At 35.2% G+C, this 19,645-nt stretch overlaps 1 protein-coding gene across 2 annotated transcripts in view; it reads left to right on the top strand.

Annotated features, from left to right (window-relative positions):
- The window catches only part of Cdkl5 (cyclin dependent kinase like 5), a 177,943-nt gene that overhangs the window by 44,521 nt on the left and 113,777 nt on the right, over positions 1-19,645 (top strand). For both annotated transcript variants that reach the window (XM_046425835.2, XM_058573080.1), the window contains exons 2-3: positions 15,994-16,227; positions 19,514-19,548. In XM_046425835.2, coding sequence (XP_046281791.1) covers positions 16,164-16,227; positions 19,514-19,548 — 99 coding nt within the window. In that variant the 5' untranslated portion in view covers positions 15,994-16,163. The remainder of the gene's footprint in view (positions 1-15,993; positions 16,228-19,513; positions 19,549-19,645) is intronic.

Raw genomic sequence — 19,645 nt, 5'->3', positions numbered from 1 at the left:
GATTTCTTTAGCATTCCCATAAAACTCACCTACAGTTTATTAAAGAAACTCATTATAGCTCCTTGCTGTTTTGCAGAATGGATGCTGCCCACTTCATAAATCATTAATAATTGAGTAATGAATGAAATTATAAAAGTAAATTATAACTTTCTCTGTTCTGCCCGGTTAGAAGTTATTCTTTAAAATACTGTGTTTTTTTTTTTTTTTCTTTAGCTTCTTAAGACTAATCCATGATAAAAATTCAGAGAGTATAGATTCTTACATTCAGCACTTACACTGACATTCATCATATATTTTAAACGTTTATTGTTTCTACACTTAATGTTTTTACATGTATCTTTTTCCCTTAGGTAAATCATATTTTTCTAGAAACTGGATACCATACCTCTACAATATCCTGGGTCTAGTCCATGCATATAAAAGAGGTACTTTAAAATTTTTTTTTTCCCTAGCATGCATAAGGTTCTGGGTTTAATCCCAAGTACAAACAACAACAACAACAACAACAAAAATCCCCAAAGAACCCCACAAAACCAAAAACAAACAACAAACAAAACAAAAAAACCAAAAACAAAATAGATAATAAAAAACTCAAAAAGCATCCTCTTGGGGGTGGAGGTGGGGAGTGATGTCCATTTCATTATCCTTCCTATCAAATCTCTTTATGAAGTATTAAAAAAAAATTAGTTTCCATTCAGCTCTTTTCTGTTAACTGAAGGAGAAATTCATAATAGTCCACATTTCCAAAGGATATAGGGAAATGAAAGAAATGGGCTTGGGATAAATTATTCTAACAATTCCTAAATAATTAAGAATTGAATTATAAATACATATTTTAATAGTAATTGATAGAGAATGAACTTGTAAACAATATTACTGTCAATTCCTGCCTGTATGTAGATTATCCATAGTATATTTTACTGTATAGTTCTGCAACTAATTTATTGTGTTTTTAATTTCATGCAATGTGTGAAACTCTTTGAAATACAAACCACCACCTTCCTATTCAGAAAAATCACAGAATTTGTAAAGTTAGAAAAAACTGTAAGCATTCATTACAACAAAGAGGACTACAGAGCTCATGTCTAGGTCTCCTAATCAGGTTCTGAGAAGGAGTTTCACAACAGAGTAGATGGGGAACACTGAATAGCTTCCTGGTGACCATGGAGGCTGCTTCTCAATGTGGGGTTATTATTTTCCATGAAATAACTCTCATCTCATCTGATCATAGACACAAGATTCAATACTCTAAAGGAACCCATGCACATTCCAAATTTAAATATTGTGTTATCTGCTATTTTCAATTAGTTGGGCTAAATACATCCTAATAATTTTAAAAATCACAAGTGACTTTTTAGCTTCTACACTTTGATAAGTCTTCCTTAGAAGATGAAAAATCATTATTTTAACAACCCAACATCTATTAAGATGATGAACAGTCAGTTCCAGTGCACACAAACCTTTCTCTGTCTGGACTCCTCTTTCTCTTTCTGTTCTGAGAATACTGATAAATCTGGGCAGCATCTCTCACTAATTATGCAACCATGAGCATGTCATTTAACTCTTAAGCTCATTTACTCATTCACTAAGAGGAACTGATTATATTATATATCTACTCAAAGGCTAACAGAGAGGATTCCAGGTTATATAAATAAAGCCTCTGATGCATAGTAGCCAAATAATAACAATCATTATTACTAATTAAATAACACTAACATAATAGACAACAGAAATAAGAAAACTAATACTTCTAAAAAATAGGATTGATCATCTTAATTATGAGTCTGTGCTTATAGGGATTCCCCAAATGAAACCATTTATATCAAGACCCAAAAGAGTAATAAATTCGTGAAATATCCATTAGCATTTTTGCAAGCAGTATTTTAGTCTTGCTAGTTCTGTTGACAAATTATTTGTAAGGCACTATTACGTTATTGAGTTGAATAACATCACTGGAAAATTTTCTACTCAGCCTAAACAATTAGAGACCTTCAGGGAGGAAAAGGGGGCAAGGAGTTTGAGTTGAGTCACCATTGGTCATTGATTGCATCAATCACACCCGTATTCCTAAAATGACAATGTTCAGGAGCTTCTGTGGTGGTGAACCCAGAAAGTTCTGGGAGGGTGGCATGCCCTGGGAAGGCAGTAAAGTTCTGTAGTCCCAACCCCACATTCCTTGTCCTGTGAATGTCTTTCATTTGGCAGTTCCTGAGTTGTCTTTACAAGAAACTGGAAAAATATATTAAGTAGTGTATGCATCTCCTTGAATCCTTGAGTCATTCTAGTCAGTTATTGAATCTGAGGGGAGAGGGTTGTGGAAACTGCTGAATTCATAGTCAAGTCAGAAGTGCAGGCAGCTTGGGGACCAGGGACCTGTGACTGGTGTCTTAAATGGGGCAGTTTTGTGGGACTTTAAACCTGAGGATTAACTTGTGTCAGAGAATTGGTATTGGAAAAGATGCCATGTTATTTGCTATTGGGGGAGAAACCCCTCAGGTTGGCATGCGTATCTCAAGTTTACAAATGGAAACAAACCAGAGCTTCAAGAGACCACTCCTCTCCAAATGTGTGTGAGGAAGAGCTCAGAAGTGTTTGTAGCCGTCTTTTGTTTGTTTTGAAGTAATTTCCTTGAGGGAAAGAACCTAACTTTTGTTTGAGCACGTTAATTTTTAAAATTTTTATTAGGTGTTCAGATCTCTTGAATTTAATTGAATGCTGTCATCAAGTAATGGTTTTGATTCAATCCACTTATATTTTTGACTATCCTTTGTTCAAAGCAATTTGACTTTACCCTTCCAAAGTTAGCATAGTCAGCTGAGGAAGTGTAAGTTTTTTTGCTTGATTTTCTTCAGTTTCATCTATATTTTAAATAGGACACAAATATCTCTGTAAATAAAAATAACTTCCTCCCAATCCATTTGGAAAGCATCCCAGACTTCCTCTCTGTGCCTTGCAAAGTTGCTGCTGTCTAGTCATTATTGCTGTTCGTTTTTTCTCTTTAACATGAGTGACCCTTACAGGAATAGTTTAACCACCAGCTGTTTGGCCCACAATATTCCATTTATTCTGATTTTGTTATTTTTCTGAAGTAATCTGAAAAGTAATCATTCCTTCCTTGTTCTAAAATGATTGTACTCAATTGCTCATATCTTGGTAAATGATTTAGGACCATAATGAAAAGAGAGTTGGTCATATATATTTTATATTGGTTCTTTCTGAATTAACATTTATTAATTGAAGCTTTTGACACTCATTTTCAATTTGAAAGGTTCCCAGTGTTTAGAAATGAAACACTGAGATCTGAAAGCTAGAAAGAACTTCAGAGATCATCCAGCAGAGAATACTGTCAAATAGACCTCCCAAAATTTTCATATACATTCCTACCAAACAGTGTATGAGCAAGCTTAATTCCTTCATGTTCTCACTAATATAGTGTGCTATTTTTGATTTTTTGCTAATCTGAATAGTTATATCTCAGTATGGGTTTAATCTTCAGTTTTTATTATATGTAAAGTTGAGTAGCTTTTTATGTTTAGGAGCCATTTGTGTTTTCTTTTCTGTGAATTATTTTTCATTTCACTTTGGCCATTTAAAAAAATTGGTCTTTGACCCCCCTCCCCCTTATTGAGCAGTAGGAGCTTTTTATTTATTAGGATATTAACTCTGTGATGTAAGTTGCAGATTCTTTTCCTCAGTTTTTCATTTCTATTTTCCCTTTCCCCCTTTTGTGGCTATCTAAACTCAAGTGGAACATGGCTAAAATAAAATCCTGGAATTCCTCTCTTCTCTTAATCTGCTGCTTTTCTAGTCTTCCTCACATCAAGAAACAGCAGCTCTCATATCCCTTCTCATAGCCCAAACCCAAAACCAAGGAATTACCTCCGATTCCTCTTTCCCTCACTCCTGGTCTTCAATCCATCCCTGGTGGTATTGACTTCCCCGCCACAATTTCCTGGACCCATCCATTTCTCTTCATGTCCACCAATTTAGTCTATCCTGCCCTTATCTTATATCTGGGTGGCTGGGATTGCTTCCTAGCTATTCTGTCCCCAAAGTGACATCACCCCTTCCAGGCACTTAGCCATTCTCTACTCTGTAGCTTATATGATCTTTTCAAAACATGAATCATCTAATTGTCATACTACCCCTGAACCTACCCCTCCCATTCTTGCTCAAAATCCTCCAGTGGTCCTTATGGTCTATGATAAAGATTTTATTACTTAAAATAGCTCAACTTGCTATTTCTCCTGCCTCATCTTATGCTAGGTTGTTTACCACTCCATAGCCCTACCCCCACCACCTTTTGAGTCTCTCTTTGTCTGCTGTGTTCCCTCCTAAAGCAGGGATTTTGCATAAATTATTCTCTCTTGGAGCATTTATTTTCTTCCGTAAGTTTATGTCTGATTATCCTACAGATCCCAACTCACTCATTGCTTTCTCTGGAAGAGACAACCCTTCCTAATTAGGTGGAAAACCCTGTCACAAGCCCTGCTAGCACCTTATATCTCTTTCAGAGCACTAGTATTTGTTATTTTACATTTATTGTGCAGTTCTTTGATTAAATTCCATGAGATAACACATCTTGTCTATTTCCCTTTACTATTATGTCCCTAGAATCTATCATAGATAGAAATAAGATAGCATATGATTAGCTCTCAAGACATATTTATTGAGCAGTTTGATAATTATGAATTTTCCAGTGTAGAATTTATATACTATACTACTTTTACCCTTTCTGAAAAATATGACTGCATTTGCTCTTGGTCAGTCTTTATTATAATCTTTTTTCTGTGACTTTCCCAAGACTACTAAGTTTCAGCTATTTCATCTTGAAAGTCTTAAAGCATGTCAGGCATGAAATTTATCCAGGTTGGTAGTCTTGAATTCATGTAAACCCTGTAGGTATTCAACAGTCTTGGATTTCAGATCCTTCCATCCTTTATCATCTGAAGGTTATATTTCTTGGAGCAGAGGACAATAACAGACCATATTTTCATCAATAAGGCAAAATCTAGGTGGTCCCCTACTTTTGTAAGTTTATTTTAAAATCAGTTATTTAGAATTCAGAATATATTACTCCATATTAACTATGTTAAAGTTGATCCTTACGTTTTTTATGGAGGTGCCTTCAGAACCTTTTTAACCATGTTAGTATGAACTCTGAATTTATTTTTTCCATTTGTTTTCAATGTGAACCCTAAGGTCCTCATTTTCTTAGGAAGGTCTTAGAGTTTATTAGGATTGGCAGTACCAGGAGGAGTATCAACTTGGCACTGGATTTCCTTCCTTGTAGAAGGATTTTAAAGGTCAAGGCAAGATACATGTTTGGTAGTTTGAAATTTTTGTTCTATAAATTGTGTGTAACTCATGATCATCAAGTATCTGCTTTGATTTAATAATAAGGGCTGAATTATAGAGGATGGATTGATAAATTGCTGTCCACTATTGGGAAAATTAAGCAAAATGAAGATTCTATTAATGGTCTCATCTGGGAAGAAAAGGTAATAGTAGTGCTGCCTTGTCTCCTTGATTGTATTCAATGTGGAGAAGTCTTTGCAAGAGTGTGATTAATTAGGATGTTTTTCACAAGGCTGTGCTTTCTGTAGAAATGGTTTCCTTCCTTACATGGGTCCTGAGTTTAAAGATGCTTTCAAACCATTTGAACTCTTATTATAACAGAAATTTAGTCATGTACCAAATTTATTCCTGTGCAATTTTCAGCGACAAAATGGTTCTCTCATTTGTATGTGTGAAAACAATGCCAGGAACAAAAACAAAACTCATGATTCAACTGATTTTGTACTCTCTTTGGGAAGAAGAAAAGACCCGTTCAGAAGAAGATTATAATTTCAGCAACAAAGGAAACTTTCAAGGCCCAGGCAGCTCTTAAATTCAATACTAATAATTTATAAAATAAATTATAAGCCTTACCTTTCTGTCAGTTCTTGTAGGTACAGGCTTACTTGCTATTGCAAAGACAAGATTGCTTAATCCTAGGTGTATTTCTTAGTGAGAGACGAATCCACTTTAAAATGGGTTCAGTTATTTGCTTACAAAGTTAATGGTTAGTAATCCAAAATCTTCACTTTGGAAGGTACCTAGAGGACATCTAGTTCAGTACAAGACTCTTTTCTATCAGGGACAAACTGTTTACAGCCACCCCTTCCTGCCTCCTGCTGGTTTCCTCCCTTGTCTGCTCCAGATATGTATACCTTCTCTATTCTCTCAAGTCATGAGCTTAAGACTCTTTGTACTGCCTTTAATACTTTACTCAAAGCCCTGTGCAGGTGGCTTGCTTTTTTTTTTTTTTAACATGAAATTGATTTCTTTGAAATACTGCCTCTTCAGGCCATTCCCAGACCACCTATCTAAAAAGGATCTGCCCCTACCCGACTGCCATAACTCTATTTCATAAGACTTACTTTTATTTTATTTATAATACTTGTGACTGCCCCAAATTACCATATTTGTTTTTTGTTAGCTCTCAGTAGGAGTTAGGCCTGTATTGTTCACCGCTGGCCCATTGTAGACATCTGACAAATAAGGACAAATGTGGGCATAAGCGAATAACTGTCCCTGGCTCATCATCATCATCATTGTCCATTCACTACTGAGCTATAATCTGTGTCATTTTCACTTGTACCACTGATCTTGGTTCTGCCTCCTGAAATCAATCACCTGTTTTAATCCCTCTTTTTCACAAACATTTCAAACAGACATTTGGATGTCAGTCATCTCTCATTTAGGCCAAACCCAGTTCCCTCACCAGCTCCTCATCTAGTGTGGTTTTAGGATAGTAGTTACTGTTCAGGTTATCTGTCACTGGGAGTTTTTGGTTTTGTTGTCATAATAACCATCACTAGACATAGTACATTATGTGGGATTTTAGTCTCAGAATGAGTCCAGTTAAACTTTTTTTAAACATAATGTTGCAATGCTTTATCTTTGATAAAACTAAGAAATTATAAGATATCATTAATCAGAATTATTGTGATTTCTTGAAAACTTGTTTTATTGTGGTAGAAATTCATTAAACATAAACATACACACTAATGACTAATTATAAGTGAATCTTTATTAAACTAGAAATCAAGAAATAGAATCAGTGTCCCAGAAAAACCTTCTATATATTTCTTCTGTCTTTTTTAAATATTTTTTTTAGTTGTTGATGGATCTTTTATTTTATTCATTTATTTATATGCGGTGCTGAACCACATGCAGTGCTGAACCCAGTGCCTAACACATGCTAGGCAAGTGCGCTACCAGTGAGCCCCAGCCCCTCCTCTCAATCTTAACCTCCCCCTAGAGATAATTAATATTCTGTTTTTACCACAAACACTTCCTTCATCACTTTTTTATTGACTTCCCACTTAAATATGCCTACTTATGCTTGTAGTTAAGTTTCTTCTATCTTAAAACTGTATATAAGTGAAACAGTGTTGTTGTATTAGTTTTCTGTTGTGTAACAAGTTATTAAAAGCTTAGCCACTTAAAACGTCAGCCATATATTGGCTCACAGTTCTGTGGGTCAGAAGCATGGCCTGGTGTAGCTGGGTTCCCTGCTCAGGATAACTAATAAGGCTGATATCACCCTGTCAGGTAGGCTTACTTCTCCCTTTTTTCCTTGATGAGTTTCAATGTTGATTTTCAAGATCCAACTCTGCTTTTTTGATCTCTTTATTGTTTGTTTTCTATTTCACAAACTTCTGCTCTAAATATATATATATTTTTTATGTTTCTCATTGGGTTTACTTTGTGATTCTTTTTTAACCTCTTAAGATTGATGCATAGTTCATTTATTTTCACTTTTTTATGTTTTCTGGTATATGCACATAAGATTCTCAATTTCTTCCCTAAACAATGCTTTAACATTTTGTTATTTTAAAATTTCTATTATAATTTCTTTTTTGACTCACTAATGGATTACATTGGGGATGCTTTTGTTTCCAAATGTATGAGTATTTTCTATTTATTTCTTTTATGATTGATTTCTTATGAATTTTAGATGTGGTGAGAGAATATCCTCTGATGTCAGTCCTTGTAATTTGTTTTGAATTGTATTATGGCCTAGTATGTGATCAGTTTTTTAAAAACATTATGTATGTGCTTGGGGGGAAAAAGGTATTCTGCAGTTCTTTGCTATCGTTCATGGTTCATTTGGTAAAGTTTTTTTTTTTTAATTTAAAAATTTTTTTTGTAGTTGTAGATGGACAGCATGCCTTTATTTTATTTGTTTATTTTTATGTGGTGCTGAGGATCGAACCCAGTGCCTCACACATGCTAGGGAAGTGCTCTGCCACTGAGCTATAGCCCCAGCCCACATTTGGTGACGTTTTAAAAAAACATGTTCAAAATTTTCTGTATGCTTATACTTTTCTCTTCTGTTGAATTCTTTTTGTATTCTTCTAGTATTCTAATTTATTTTTCCAATTTTGTCTTTCACTTTTTAACTTCTCAGTTCTGTTAAAATACTCAACTCTTGATTTTTATTATTTCAACCCTATTAGTTTTATGGAGTCTTCTTGATCATTCTAATATTACAAGTCTTTAAGTTATTTCCTTCCTGTTTCAGTGTTTTCTATTAGGTCTTATTTGTGGTATCTCACCTTGTGTATCTGGCCATCTTTGACTATGTACTGCATACTGTAAATGAAATTATCTATAGCAATATTTATGAGGCTTAGATTGATGTCATCTTCCTTCATAGAATTGCCTCCACTTTGCTTCACCCTGACCATCAGTGGCCCTTTTAATCTGAATGTGGAACCACCTTAATCCAAGGTATATTTAAAGGCTTTATAGAAATCACCCAGACGACTTAAAAGGTACAACTGGAGTCTGTCCAAGGGCTGATTTTGCTCTTTTCCCCTGTTCTGGGAGTGTAGCTCTTTGGGGTTTTGGCTTCAAATGTGTGGTGGTTTATCACACTTTCTCCTTCTGAAGCACTCTTGGCTCTGATATTTGTGCTCCTGGATCTGTAAGGTTTTCAAGAGCAGCCCTGTTTCTTTCTTTCTTTCTCTCTCTCTTTTTCCTGGATCTTCAAATATCAAAAGGGACAAAACAGTTTGGGGTGATTTGGATTACTCCTTCTGACTTCTATTCTTTTGCCTTGATTTAGCCAGGTAAATCTTCACAATCTTGTGTTTGGAGCTTTGAAGTGTTTTCTCCAGCATTTGTATTTGTTCTCAAAGGGACATTTTATCCAAGTTACATAATTTGCTATTACCAGAAGCTAAAGTGTCTCAGTTTTTATACTGTTCTTTTTTTTCTTTTAAAGATTAATCAGTGTTATTCATATAAAATTGCAGCTAAATCCAATTTGGCATAAAATGAATACTGGTACTTAAAAGACCGTTCTTAACACCTGTGTTATGTATTCACTCACATATTCAAAATTTTGATTTCCAGTTTCTTTTACTCTGTTTTGATTGCCACAGAGACTAGATGAACCACATGTTCTTTATGTACACTTATACACAGAACTTTTGGGTGCTGGGTCTTAGTGGGAATGATTTAATTTTTATCTCATTTCTTTTGAAATGAGTCATACCCTTATTGGCAGAGAATAGAATATTTAAATGTTTTTAGAGTGTTCTTCTAAGCCAGCCATAGAAAATGAAAGAATGATTCCTCAGAAGCACCCTGAGCATTTTTAACCTGGGATATGACTGATATGCATCTTTTTTTTTTTTTTTCTTTTCTTTTCTTTTAGTTGTAGAAGGACATAATACCTCACACGTGCTAGGCAATTGCTCTAGTGCTCTACCACTGAGTTCCAACCCCAGCCTCTGATATGGATCTTCATATGGCGGGCTCCTTCTTGTCATTGTGGTTTCAAAGGTCACCTTTTTAGAGAAGATGCCCCCCCCCCATGTAATCAGTCTTTCCCTTTCTTTATAATATGTATCAATATCTGCTAATAATCTTGTATATTTTTTTCCTCCCCGAGTAAAATGTTAAGTTCCTGAAACATGGAAGACAGTCAGGAATTTTTTATTTAATGAATGAATAGAATAAATACTTGGGTTCTTCTCAAATTGTAAGATTATTTTCTCTAAATGTCACAGTAATCTTTTAAAAAATTTGTGATTCCACAGAACTAAAGGTACATTTTCTGAAATAAGTGTGGGAAAGGAGATCAGCATGGTTGGGGTGAAGGGAGCCAAGGGAGAGACTAGTAGGAAATAATAGGGAAAGGGAGAGCAAGGCCTGTGGCTTAGGTGGACTTCGACTTTCACTTTTAATAATATAGGAGACCTTTAGAAGGTTTTGAGTGAGAAATAACACGATCCCACTTATCATAGAAAGTTACTGTGACTTCTGTTCAAGATTGTAAGAAGCTGTATAGGGATATTAAAGTATGGTTCATTCTGGGCTCACACATTTGTTCAACTGGCTAATTTGTCAGCCTTGGTGCCCAAACCACCTGTCTTAATTTCCATAGCTCTGTTATAACCCTCAATATGTTCTACAGAATATATAAGGGCCTCATCCTTCCAGATCCTACTGTCAAAATCAAGCCACCTTCCTTGTTGAGAGCCACAGCCTGAGGGGCCCCAGCAAACTTCCAGCTGCCAGCAAACTTCCAGCTGCCGGCTGATGATTGGCTCACAGCAGCCCCAGCAACATCTAGCTGATTGGCTCCTCGGCCCCAGCAACATCTAGCTGATTGGCTCCTCTGCGGTGATGCTCATTGGACTGTTTCCCTGCCCTTTCAGACCACGGAGCTGCTCATTGGGGGACTTTTTTGGCTCCGCCCACGTGACCCAGCCAATCGGCCTCAAGAGCAGGAGGATTGTGGGAGGTGGGAGAGAGAGGCTTGTGGAAAGCCGGTGGTGGCAGTTGAGGCTCTGAGGGTTTTTCCTGAGAGACTATTTTGTTTGTCGTGTGTGGTTCTAAAAATAAAGTTAGTTTCTTTTGACAAGTGGCTCCTGATTGTGCCCAGCCAGACTGCGGCAAGAGAGAAAGAAAGAAAGAGAGAGACACTATCACACATCAGTGGTGCCCACCATGGCTAAGGGGAGGTGAAGAGGGCTTAGAACATGCACCCCCTGAGAGGGCATTAAAATGGGATTATTTTACCACCATCTGATGAGAGACACCCCAGGGGACATTTGTATTTCCGTGAAGTCCAGAGAAACCGAATATTTTTAAGATTGACTGTGATTCCATATCCTACCATTTATCTTCACCAACATCTATACATGGCCTAAGAGTGATCAGTGAACACCACCTTTAATATTAAAAGGGCCTGTGGGTAGCTGAACAGATGTCATGCCTCACAGATTGCCCCGGAATTAAAGCAGCCATCGTATTTCAATCAAGTGGTGTCAGAAGATCAGTAACTGAAGGGGTAGGGGGACCGGGCTGCATAGGGAACCAGCCCAGGAGAGGGGAGCCTTTCACATCCTTGCTGGACAGCCTGCCCCCCTCCACTGGTAACAGCAGGTAACCATCTGGGGAAAGGCCTGATAGATGCTTTCTGGGGTGAAAGAGAATGAAAGGTATCATTTAAGACAGTGTTGAAGAAAAAGAGGGTAGTGGAGCTGGGGTTGAGAGGAGGAATGAGAACACCTCCCCACAGCGGGGAGAGTGGGGGAGAAGGGCCACAGAATGGTGGACACGTCCTCCTGGCTACAGCCCAGCTCACCATCAACTCCCTCAAGGCACGGAGCTTCCCAGGTGACCAGCCTCCCCCTATGTAGCACTTTCAGCTGCCAAAGTCCCCTTCCTTTTCTTTTTCTTCTTCTTACTCTTTTCTCCTTATAGGAAAAAGGTGTTGTGTATACTCTGCTTTTTTGTATATGTTTTTTAATCAGCTTGTTTTACGTCTAAGAAAAACCTATTGGGGTTTTGATTAGAATTTCATTGACTGTATGGATCACTGTGGAAAGAATTAAGAACTTTAGTATTGAATCATCCTAGCCTTAAAATTTAGAGAATTTATTTAGATTTTCTTCAATGCCTTTGAATAAAACTATATATATATGTGAATATATGTCTTGAATATCTTTACCTTATTAAATCTTAAATGTCTTTTTCGTTATTATTGTGATTTTAAAAACTACATTTTATCTTTTTACTGATGTTTCCAAATTGATATTTATTAAGCTTATGTTTCAGCTACCTTGCTAAAAGTTTATAATTTTTATAATTTATTTATAAATTCCATTGAACTGGGGCTGGGATGGTGGCTGAGTGGTAGAGCGCTCGCCTAGCATGGGCAGGACCATGGGCAGGACCCGGGTTCGATCCTCAGCACCACATAAAAAAATAAAGGCATTGTGTTGTGTCCATCTACACCTAAAAATAAATATTTAAAAAAAAAAAAAAAAAAAAAAAAAAAAAGGGGCTGGGATGTGGCTCAAGCGGTAGCGCGCTCGCCTGGCATGCGTGCGGCCCGGGTTCGATCCTCAGCACCACATACAAACAAAGATGTTGTGTCCGCCAAATACTAAAAAATAAATATTAAAAAATTCTCTCTCTCTCTCTACCTCTATCTCTCTCACTCTCTCTTTAAAAAAAAAAAAAAAAAATTCCATTGAACTTTCCATGTAGACAATAATATCAGCAAATTCTGCTCTGTATCCCTTTTTACAATTCTCTGTATTTTACTTATTTATTTTTTTCTTACTTTACTGGGATGGCTAGACCCACCAAAATATTTAATAATAAATATATTATATATTAATAGAAGTCCTTGTCATGTTTTTAATAGTTGAAGAGACTAATATTTTACATTTAAGAGTATTTATTGCAGGTTTTGGTCAGATGTCTTTTTCAGGATATGAACATTTTAAAATCATTAAATCATGGACATATTGTTTTTTTAAATATATATATATATTAACTGTCAATAGATCTTTCTTTTTTTAATATATGATGCTGAGATTCGAACCCAGTGCTTCACACATGCTAGGCAAGCTCTCTACCATTGAGCTACAACCCTAGCCCCATATTTTTCTTTTTTATATTTTCTTAGTTGTAGATGGACACAACCTATTCATTCATTCATTCATTCATTTTTACATGGTGCTGAAGATCAAACCCAGTGTCCCACACATGCTAGGCAAGCATTCTACCACTGAGCCACAATCCCAGCCCCATATTGTTCTTTTGAAAGCTTGTCCCAGTTCACATGCCTCCTATACCTGTATGAAAGGATACTTCTTGTCAATGCTTATCCACACCACATGAGGTATTCTTAATTCTAAAAAGTTTCAAATTTCATAGGTAGCAAAGACAATTTATTTACTTAGATTTATTCCAGCCCTCCATTTATTTATTTATTTATAGCCGTCAATGGATCTTTATTTTATATATTTATTTATATGTGGTTCTGAGAATCAAATCAGTGCCTTGCACATGCTAGGCAAGCACTCTACCACTGAGCCACAACCCCAGCCCTATTTCTGCCTTTTAAAACAATGTTTTGTGTTGGTAACACTGTTATTTTTTATAAAAATAGGATAGGGGGCTGGGGATATAGCTTAGTTGGTAGAGTGCTTGCCTTGCATGCACAAGGCCCTGGGTTTAATCCCCAGCACCACACACACACGCACACACACACACACACACACACACAAATAAGTTTTAGAATTGAATTTATTTATGAAAATATTTCATATTTAGAGAAAAATTGTAAGAATAGCACAAAGAATTTCATTTCTTATAGCTTCAGCACACATTCTCCAAATGTTAACATTTTATTGTATTTGCTCTATTTTTATTATTTTATTATACTGATTATTTTTTCTCTTTCTCTTTTATCCCATCCACACTTACGTATTTTTTTTTAATGAATGGTTTAAGTTGCAAATATGATGCTCCATTTTTCTTCTAAAAGCTTTGGTGCTATTTCTTAAGAACAAGACCATTATTTTCTATAGCCACAGAAAATTATCTTTGATACAATATTGTAATCTAATGTATAGACATTTAGATTTTGTCAGTTGGCTTTTATAACAAAAATAATTGTTTTTTTCTTGTCTAGAATCTAATCCAGGATTGTGCATTGTATTTATCGTGTATTTTAATCTTTGATATAGAACAGATAGAAAATGTTTTTAAACAATACTGGATAGTTATTTAATAGAATGTTTCTTGGCTTAGGCTTGTCTGTTGTATTTTGTGATTTTACATTTCTCATAGAAATACCACAGAACTGGTGGTGTGATGCATCCTATCAGGAGGCATATAATGTTTGTTTGTTCCTTTATTGTTGATAATAACTTTGATTGCTTAAGGTTGGGTCTGGCAGGATTCTTCACTATGAAATTACTATTTTTTCCCTTTGTAATTAATAGGCATCTTGTAGGGAGATGCTTTGAGACTAGATAATACCCTGTTTTCTGGTAAACTTTCAACTACGAGTTTTAGTGCATATTGGTGCTAGTTGCCTGAAATAATTATTACAAGAGTGATTGCCAAATGGTGATTTTCTAATTCTATCACTACTTTTTATTATTTGGGATTATACTCCACAAAAGAACTTTCCTTCCTTCCCCATTTATTTATGTCACTAAGGATTTATGCATTTTTATTTTATTCTCTGGATTATAATCTGTAAATATCTTTATTTTGCTGCTCAAATCTTACTCATTTGGGCTGAGGTTGTGGCTCAGAGGTAGAGCACTCACTTAGCATGTGTGAGGCCCTGGGTTTAATCCTCAGCACCACATAAAAATAAGTAAAAAAATAATAAAGGTATTGTGTCTAACTACAACTAAAAAATAAATACTTTTTAAAAAATATTACCCATTTGTCCAGTGGGAGTCATTTTAATCAGATTCCTGTGTCCATTTGATATGCCATCATCATTCTTTGAGCATTTCCTTACTTTCTGGCACCACAAAAATATATCTTAGGATCATATCGTACTTTTCTTGCTCTTACCTTGGAATCAGCCATTTATTTCTCCAAAGAACTGTGGGACCTTTTATTGGAGCACTGGCTGTGCTTGTGGTTATTGGGGGTGTCTTTGCTTCTAGAACCTCTCAGGGGACAGCTAAGGAATATATATGTATATGAGTATATAAGCATTTACAGTTATAGCTCTAGATACTTTTCTTTCTTTCTTTTTTTTTTTTTTTGTTAGTGAAAAAAAAGTTATTGACTGTATTAGGGTTTTCCAGAGAAATAGAATACATAGAATATATTCTTTCTTATATGGGTCCATAACTTGAATATGAGTGTATGAATATGTACATATACATTCATATATATGTATATATAAGAATACATCTCTTTCCAGAATGTGTGTGGGGGATTAATTTATTATCATTATTTGGCTTATACCCGGTTATATGGGGCTTGACAAGTTCAAGTCCAAAACTGGGCCAGCAGGTTGATGGCCCATGAGAGTGGATGTTTCAGTTTGAGTCTAAAGGTCTGAAGCCTCCAGGAAGAGCCTGTGTTGCAGATGATGACTGAAGGCAGTCTGCTGGAGCATTCTCCTACAGCTCTAGATATTAAAAATTGAGCTTAAGAAAGCAGGGGAAAAAAATCCAAAGTGAGCTTAATATCATTAACTTCAACTCCAAGCCTTTCCCTTTTCATATTCATAGCTCCCTTACATGAGAGTAAGAAACAAAGATCTCATTATCTACAATGTATTTACTCATTTACTCAGTCCTAGGATACTGATAAAGAAGTTTCATTTCACTGTGTAATAAAAACAGATATTTAAGTGGTGGAATACAAAATTGTGCGGTTTTCTTTGTGTTTCAGTTTGAGGACAGTAGGTACTATTTTCAAAATTTACCTGGGGTTAATTCTTTCTCCCTTGTCTCTGGTCCCCTTTAGTGTGGTTATGTTACTCATTCACATATCTTGAGGTTCATTCCATTTTGGGTTCTTCCCTCTTCTTATTGTTTCTTCTTTGTTTAGCATTATGAAACATTAACACATTTTTTTTAAAAAAACACTGTACATAAAGGTGACAGAGTACTGCAGCATAAAACTGATGATTTTCCTTTGTGTTTGTTCTTTCAGGAACTCATTTAATGCTTCATTATTAGAACAAATATGTGAAAATTCCTGTCAACTGTTGAGAATTTTTTCCTTTGGATATTGTTTCCTCCACTTACTGCATAAATTTCTTAGAAATTTTTTTTTTTTGGTGCCATGTTCTGTGGCTTACATCAAAAGAGGAGTTTGTCTTCATGAAGATTCCTAACATTGGTAATGTGATGAATAAATTTGAGATCCTTGGGGTTGTAGGTGAAGGTAAGTTGAAATTTTTGTATTCCTTGATTTTTATTTTTTGCATTCCTTGAGTTTTTGATTAATGTACAATTATGCCTACCATCAAAAATTTTACATATTCAGATCCTGTTAATTTAACCTCTCTCAATTCAGATATAAATCTAAGAGTAAAATATTAAAAATACAATTAACACTTAAACAATTTGAGTCTTACTCTTCAATTGAAAGTTAATAACAATGGGCATGGTGGCCCATGCCTGTAATTCCAGCATCTCAGCATGTAGAGGCAGGCGGATTGCTGGTTCAAAGCCAGCCTCAGCAACTTACTGAGACCCCAAGCAAGTTAGCGAGATCCTGTCTCAAAATAAAAAATAAAAAGGGCTGGGTATGTGGCTCAGTGGTTGAGTGCCCCTGGGTTTAATCCCTGGGACCAAAGAATGAAAGATGAAAAAGGAAAAAAAAAAAAAAAAGAAAGTCAATACCATTTTAAAACATTTTAAAGTTTAAATAAATCAAGAATTTAAGATTACTTTCATTTCATTCTTTTCATTAGCAATTAGTTTCCTTTGTGTGTATATGTATATATTTATAGTTACATTTTATTTTTATATCAACTGTTATTTTGAATAACTTAAAATGTTTTGTAAATGTTGGACTTCAATACATGGTAAATAAACAAATAACTTATATTTCTTTGAGAATGACAAACCACATTTTATAAATTTTCAGGCAGTATTTGGTCATATTTTAATATCTCTAAAATCAGGATGTGTTCTATAATCCGTAGTACACATGGTTTAATTAGAAATACTTTTTCTTTTCTAGTAGTATATAAAATAATGCTTTTAACCAATGATATTACTGATTTGATGAAGCTTGATAATTCATTTTTCATAAATTGACTCCTAGAAAAATCATCATTTCTTCCCCAATTTTTCCTGCTTGGTAATTCTTGCTCTTGACTTAGAGGTAACTTTATGGAAATTTTGATAAATGATTTTGCTCTAAGGAGATAAGTGGTTATAATTATAGTTTCTTAGCATTTTTATCTTTAAAGCAAATGTTATAGAAATTTCATGTTTTAGATTTTTTCAAAGAAACCGAATTTCAAAAGACGTTTTAAAAATTTATGTGAAAAGCAAAGCTGTTCAAGATTTTAATATCAAGTTGGTAAATCTTTTTCAAATAAACAGAAACAAATTAGCATCTAGTCATTAGATACTTGTTTCAAGGTCTGAGGTTGAAAACATTAAAAAAAATGGGTTCTTCTTCCTTCACTAACTTCTTTTTCATTTTTTTGTTGGTATTAATAATTTTTTAAAAAGTATTTTTAGTTGTCAATGGACCTTTATTTATTTTATGTGGTGCTGAGAATTGAACCCAGTGCCTCACTCATGCTAGGCAAGCGCTTTAATACTGAGCCACAATCCCAGCCCCATGTTGGTATTAATCATATAAATAAAATTCATTTTCAATCTCATCTGTTTTATGACAGCTATTTTTTAAAATTTTATTTTTCAAAGTATTACAATTATAGATTTAGGCAATGGGGCTCTGACTGGAGAAGGTCAGCACATAGGATATAACAAGATTGGATGTTCTACATTCTGGGCCTAAGTTTTTCTGAATCATAACCTTGTTTTTCTCAATACACCCATAGGTAATAATCTTCCCAGGTATTGGTTCAGATTAACCAAAATTGTGAGACTGTTGTTTCAGTTACAATATTAACTTGTTATAATCAGAACCTTAGTTGCTATACATATTTTTTCTTTGTAAATGACTTCAGTTTTTTTTTTCCCCTAAGAAATATCTATATTTGAAGTTTATAAAACTCTGTCAAAAAAACTCTACATCTTTGTAGCCTAGAGCGCATATTTCCACCTCACAAGAATACCTGGCATGGGCTGATGGTGAAGATTGGATGATGCCAGGTGATATGGAGTTAATTTGGTTCTCCTGGCTGGTTTCCTAACTCTGATAATAAGTTTCCTCCATCTCCATCAAAATGAGGGAGGTTTTAGGTCCCCTAGCCTCTATTTGAAGTTCCCTTCTCATAGTTGCATACAGGTTTTGCCTGTTTGCTAATGCCAATGTTTTTGATGTTTCTTCGAAGCTCTGTTACACTTGATTTTTTTTTTTTTTTTGTACTGGGAAAACCAGGGGCACTTAACCACATTGTCACATCTCCAGCCCTTTTTAAATTTTTTATTTTTAGACAAGGTCTTGCTAAGTTGCTGAGGGCCTTGCTAAATTGCCAAGGCTGGCCTAAACTTGGAATCTTCTTGCCTCTGTTTTTGGAGTTGCTCATGGGCCACTGTTATAGGTGTGGGCCACTGCACCTGGCTACATTTTGATTCTTTGGATCTTTCACATTTTAACTTTAACGTCAGTTTCCTGAGTACCTTGTTGGCACAATATTTTCTCTGTTCTGCCTTTAAGAAATTAAGTTTATTACCTAGATAATGGGTTTAGTCACTGAAAGGTCAAAAATAAACCTTATCAAGGGCTGGGGCTATAGCTCAGTGGTACAGTGCTTGTCTAGCATGTGTGAGGCACCGGGTTCAATCCTCAGCACCACATAAAAATAAACAAATAAAATAAAGTGTCCATCTACAACTTAAAACAAAAACCAAAAACCTCATCAAAATACTTGAAAGAAAGTGGGAGTGGGAGTGGCCTATGCCCTTAAGCTGACACTTCATGGCAAAAAGGTAGCAACTCCCACTAGTCATTAGTTGGAATGCTGAGATCTATAGTATTTTTTTTGTGTAGTATGTGTGTAGTGTTGTGGATGGAACCTAGGGCTTATGCATGCAAGCACCCCAGCCCTGACCTGTACTATTTTGCTAGTCAGGAGAGATTCCAGTAACATAGAAGAGGGTTTCAGTGACTCCTAGGACAGATAGTATGTTTGGGTAGGCTCTGTGCTTGAACTTACTCTTGGAAGTTATTAGCTTCTAGGTTTTAAGTTCCCTAGAACCTTCGAAGTTAATTTTCATTTACTCACAAGAGTTCTTATGATCCAATCTTATCTCTGAAAATGTTCAAGCTTAAATTTTAAAATATCTTAAATAAAGTTTTCTATAAGAAGAGAAACATTTGAGAGGTTTATTTAAAATAAAATATACTAAGGTATCCATGCTCTATCTATATGTAGCTCATTATTATATTTTTACTCTATAATATTGTGATTTTAGTTATTGTTATATCCTGATCAGCAATATAAATATAGTAGACTTTAATTTCTTAAAGAGCTTTAGTTTGTATACATGCCCCTGATTGTTTACTTCTGTTTTTATTATAGGAGCCTATGGAGTTGTACTTAAATGCAGACACAAGGCAAGTGCATAGTTTTATAAGTAAAATATTTGTACATGCTTAAAGTGTTTGAAAGTAACTCAGTACTCTGTATACATGGGCATATAATTAAAACTGT

Source organism: Marmota monax, unplaced genomic scaffold, assembly GCF_021218885.2.
Source record: "Marmota monax isolate L192 unplaced genomic scaffold, Marmota_monax_Labrador192_F-V1.1 WCK01_AAM20220418_F8-fsc00203, whole genome shotgun sequence".
Lineage (NCBI taxonomy): Eukaryota > Metazoa > Chordata > Mammalia > Rodentia > Sciuridae > Marmota > Marmota monax.
Note: the sequence above shows the minus strand (reverse complement) of the source record. Positions and strands in the feature narration are given on the sequence as shown.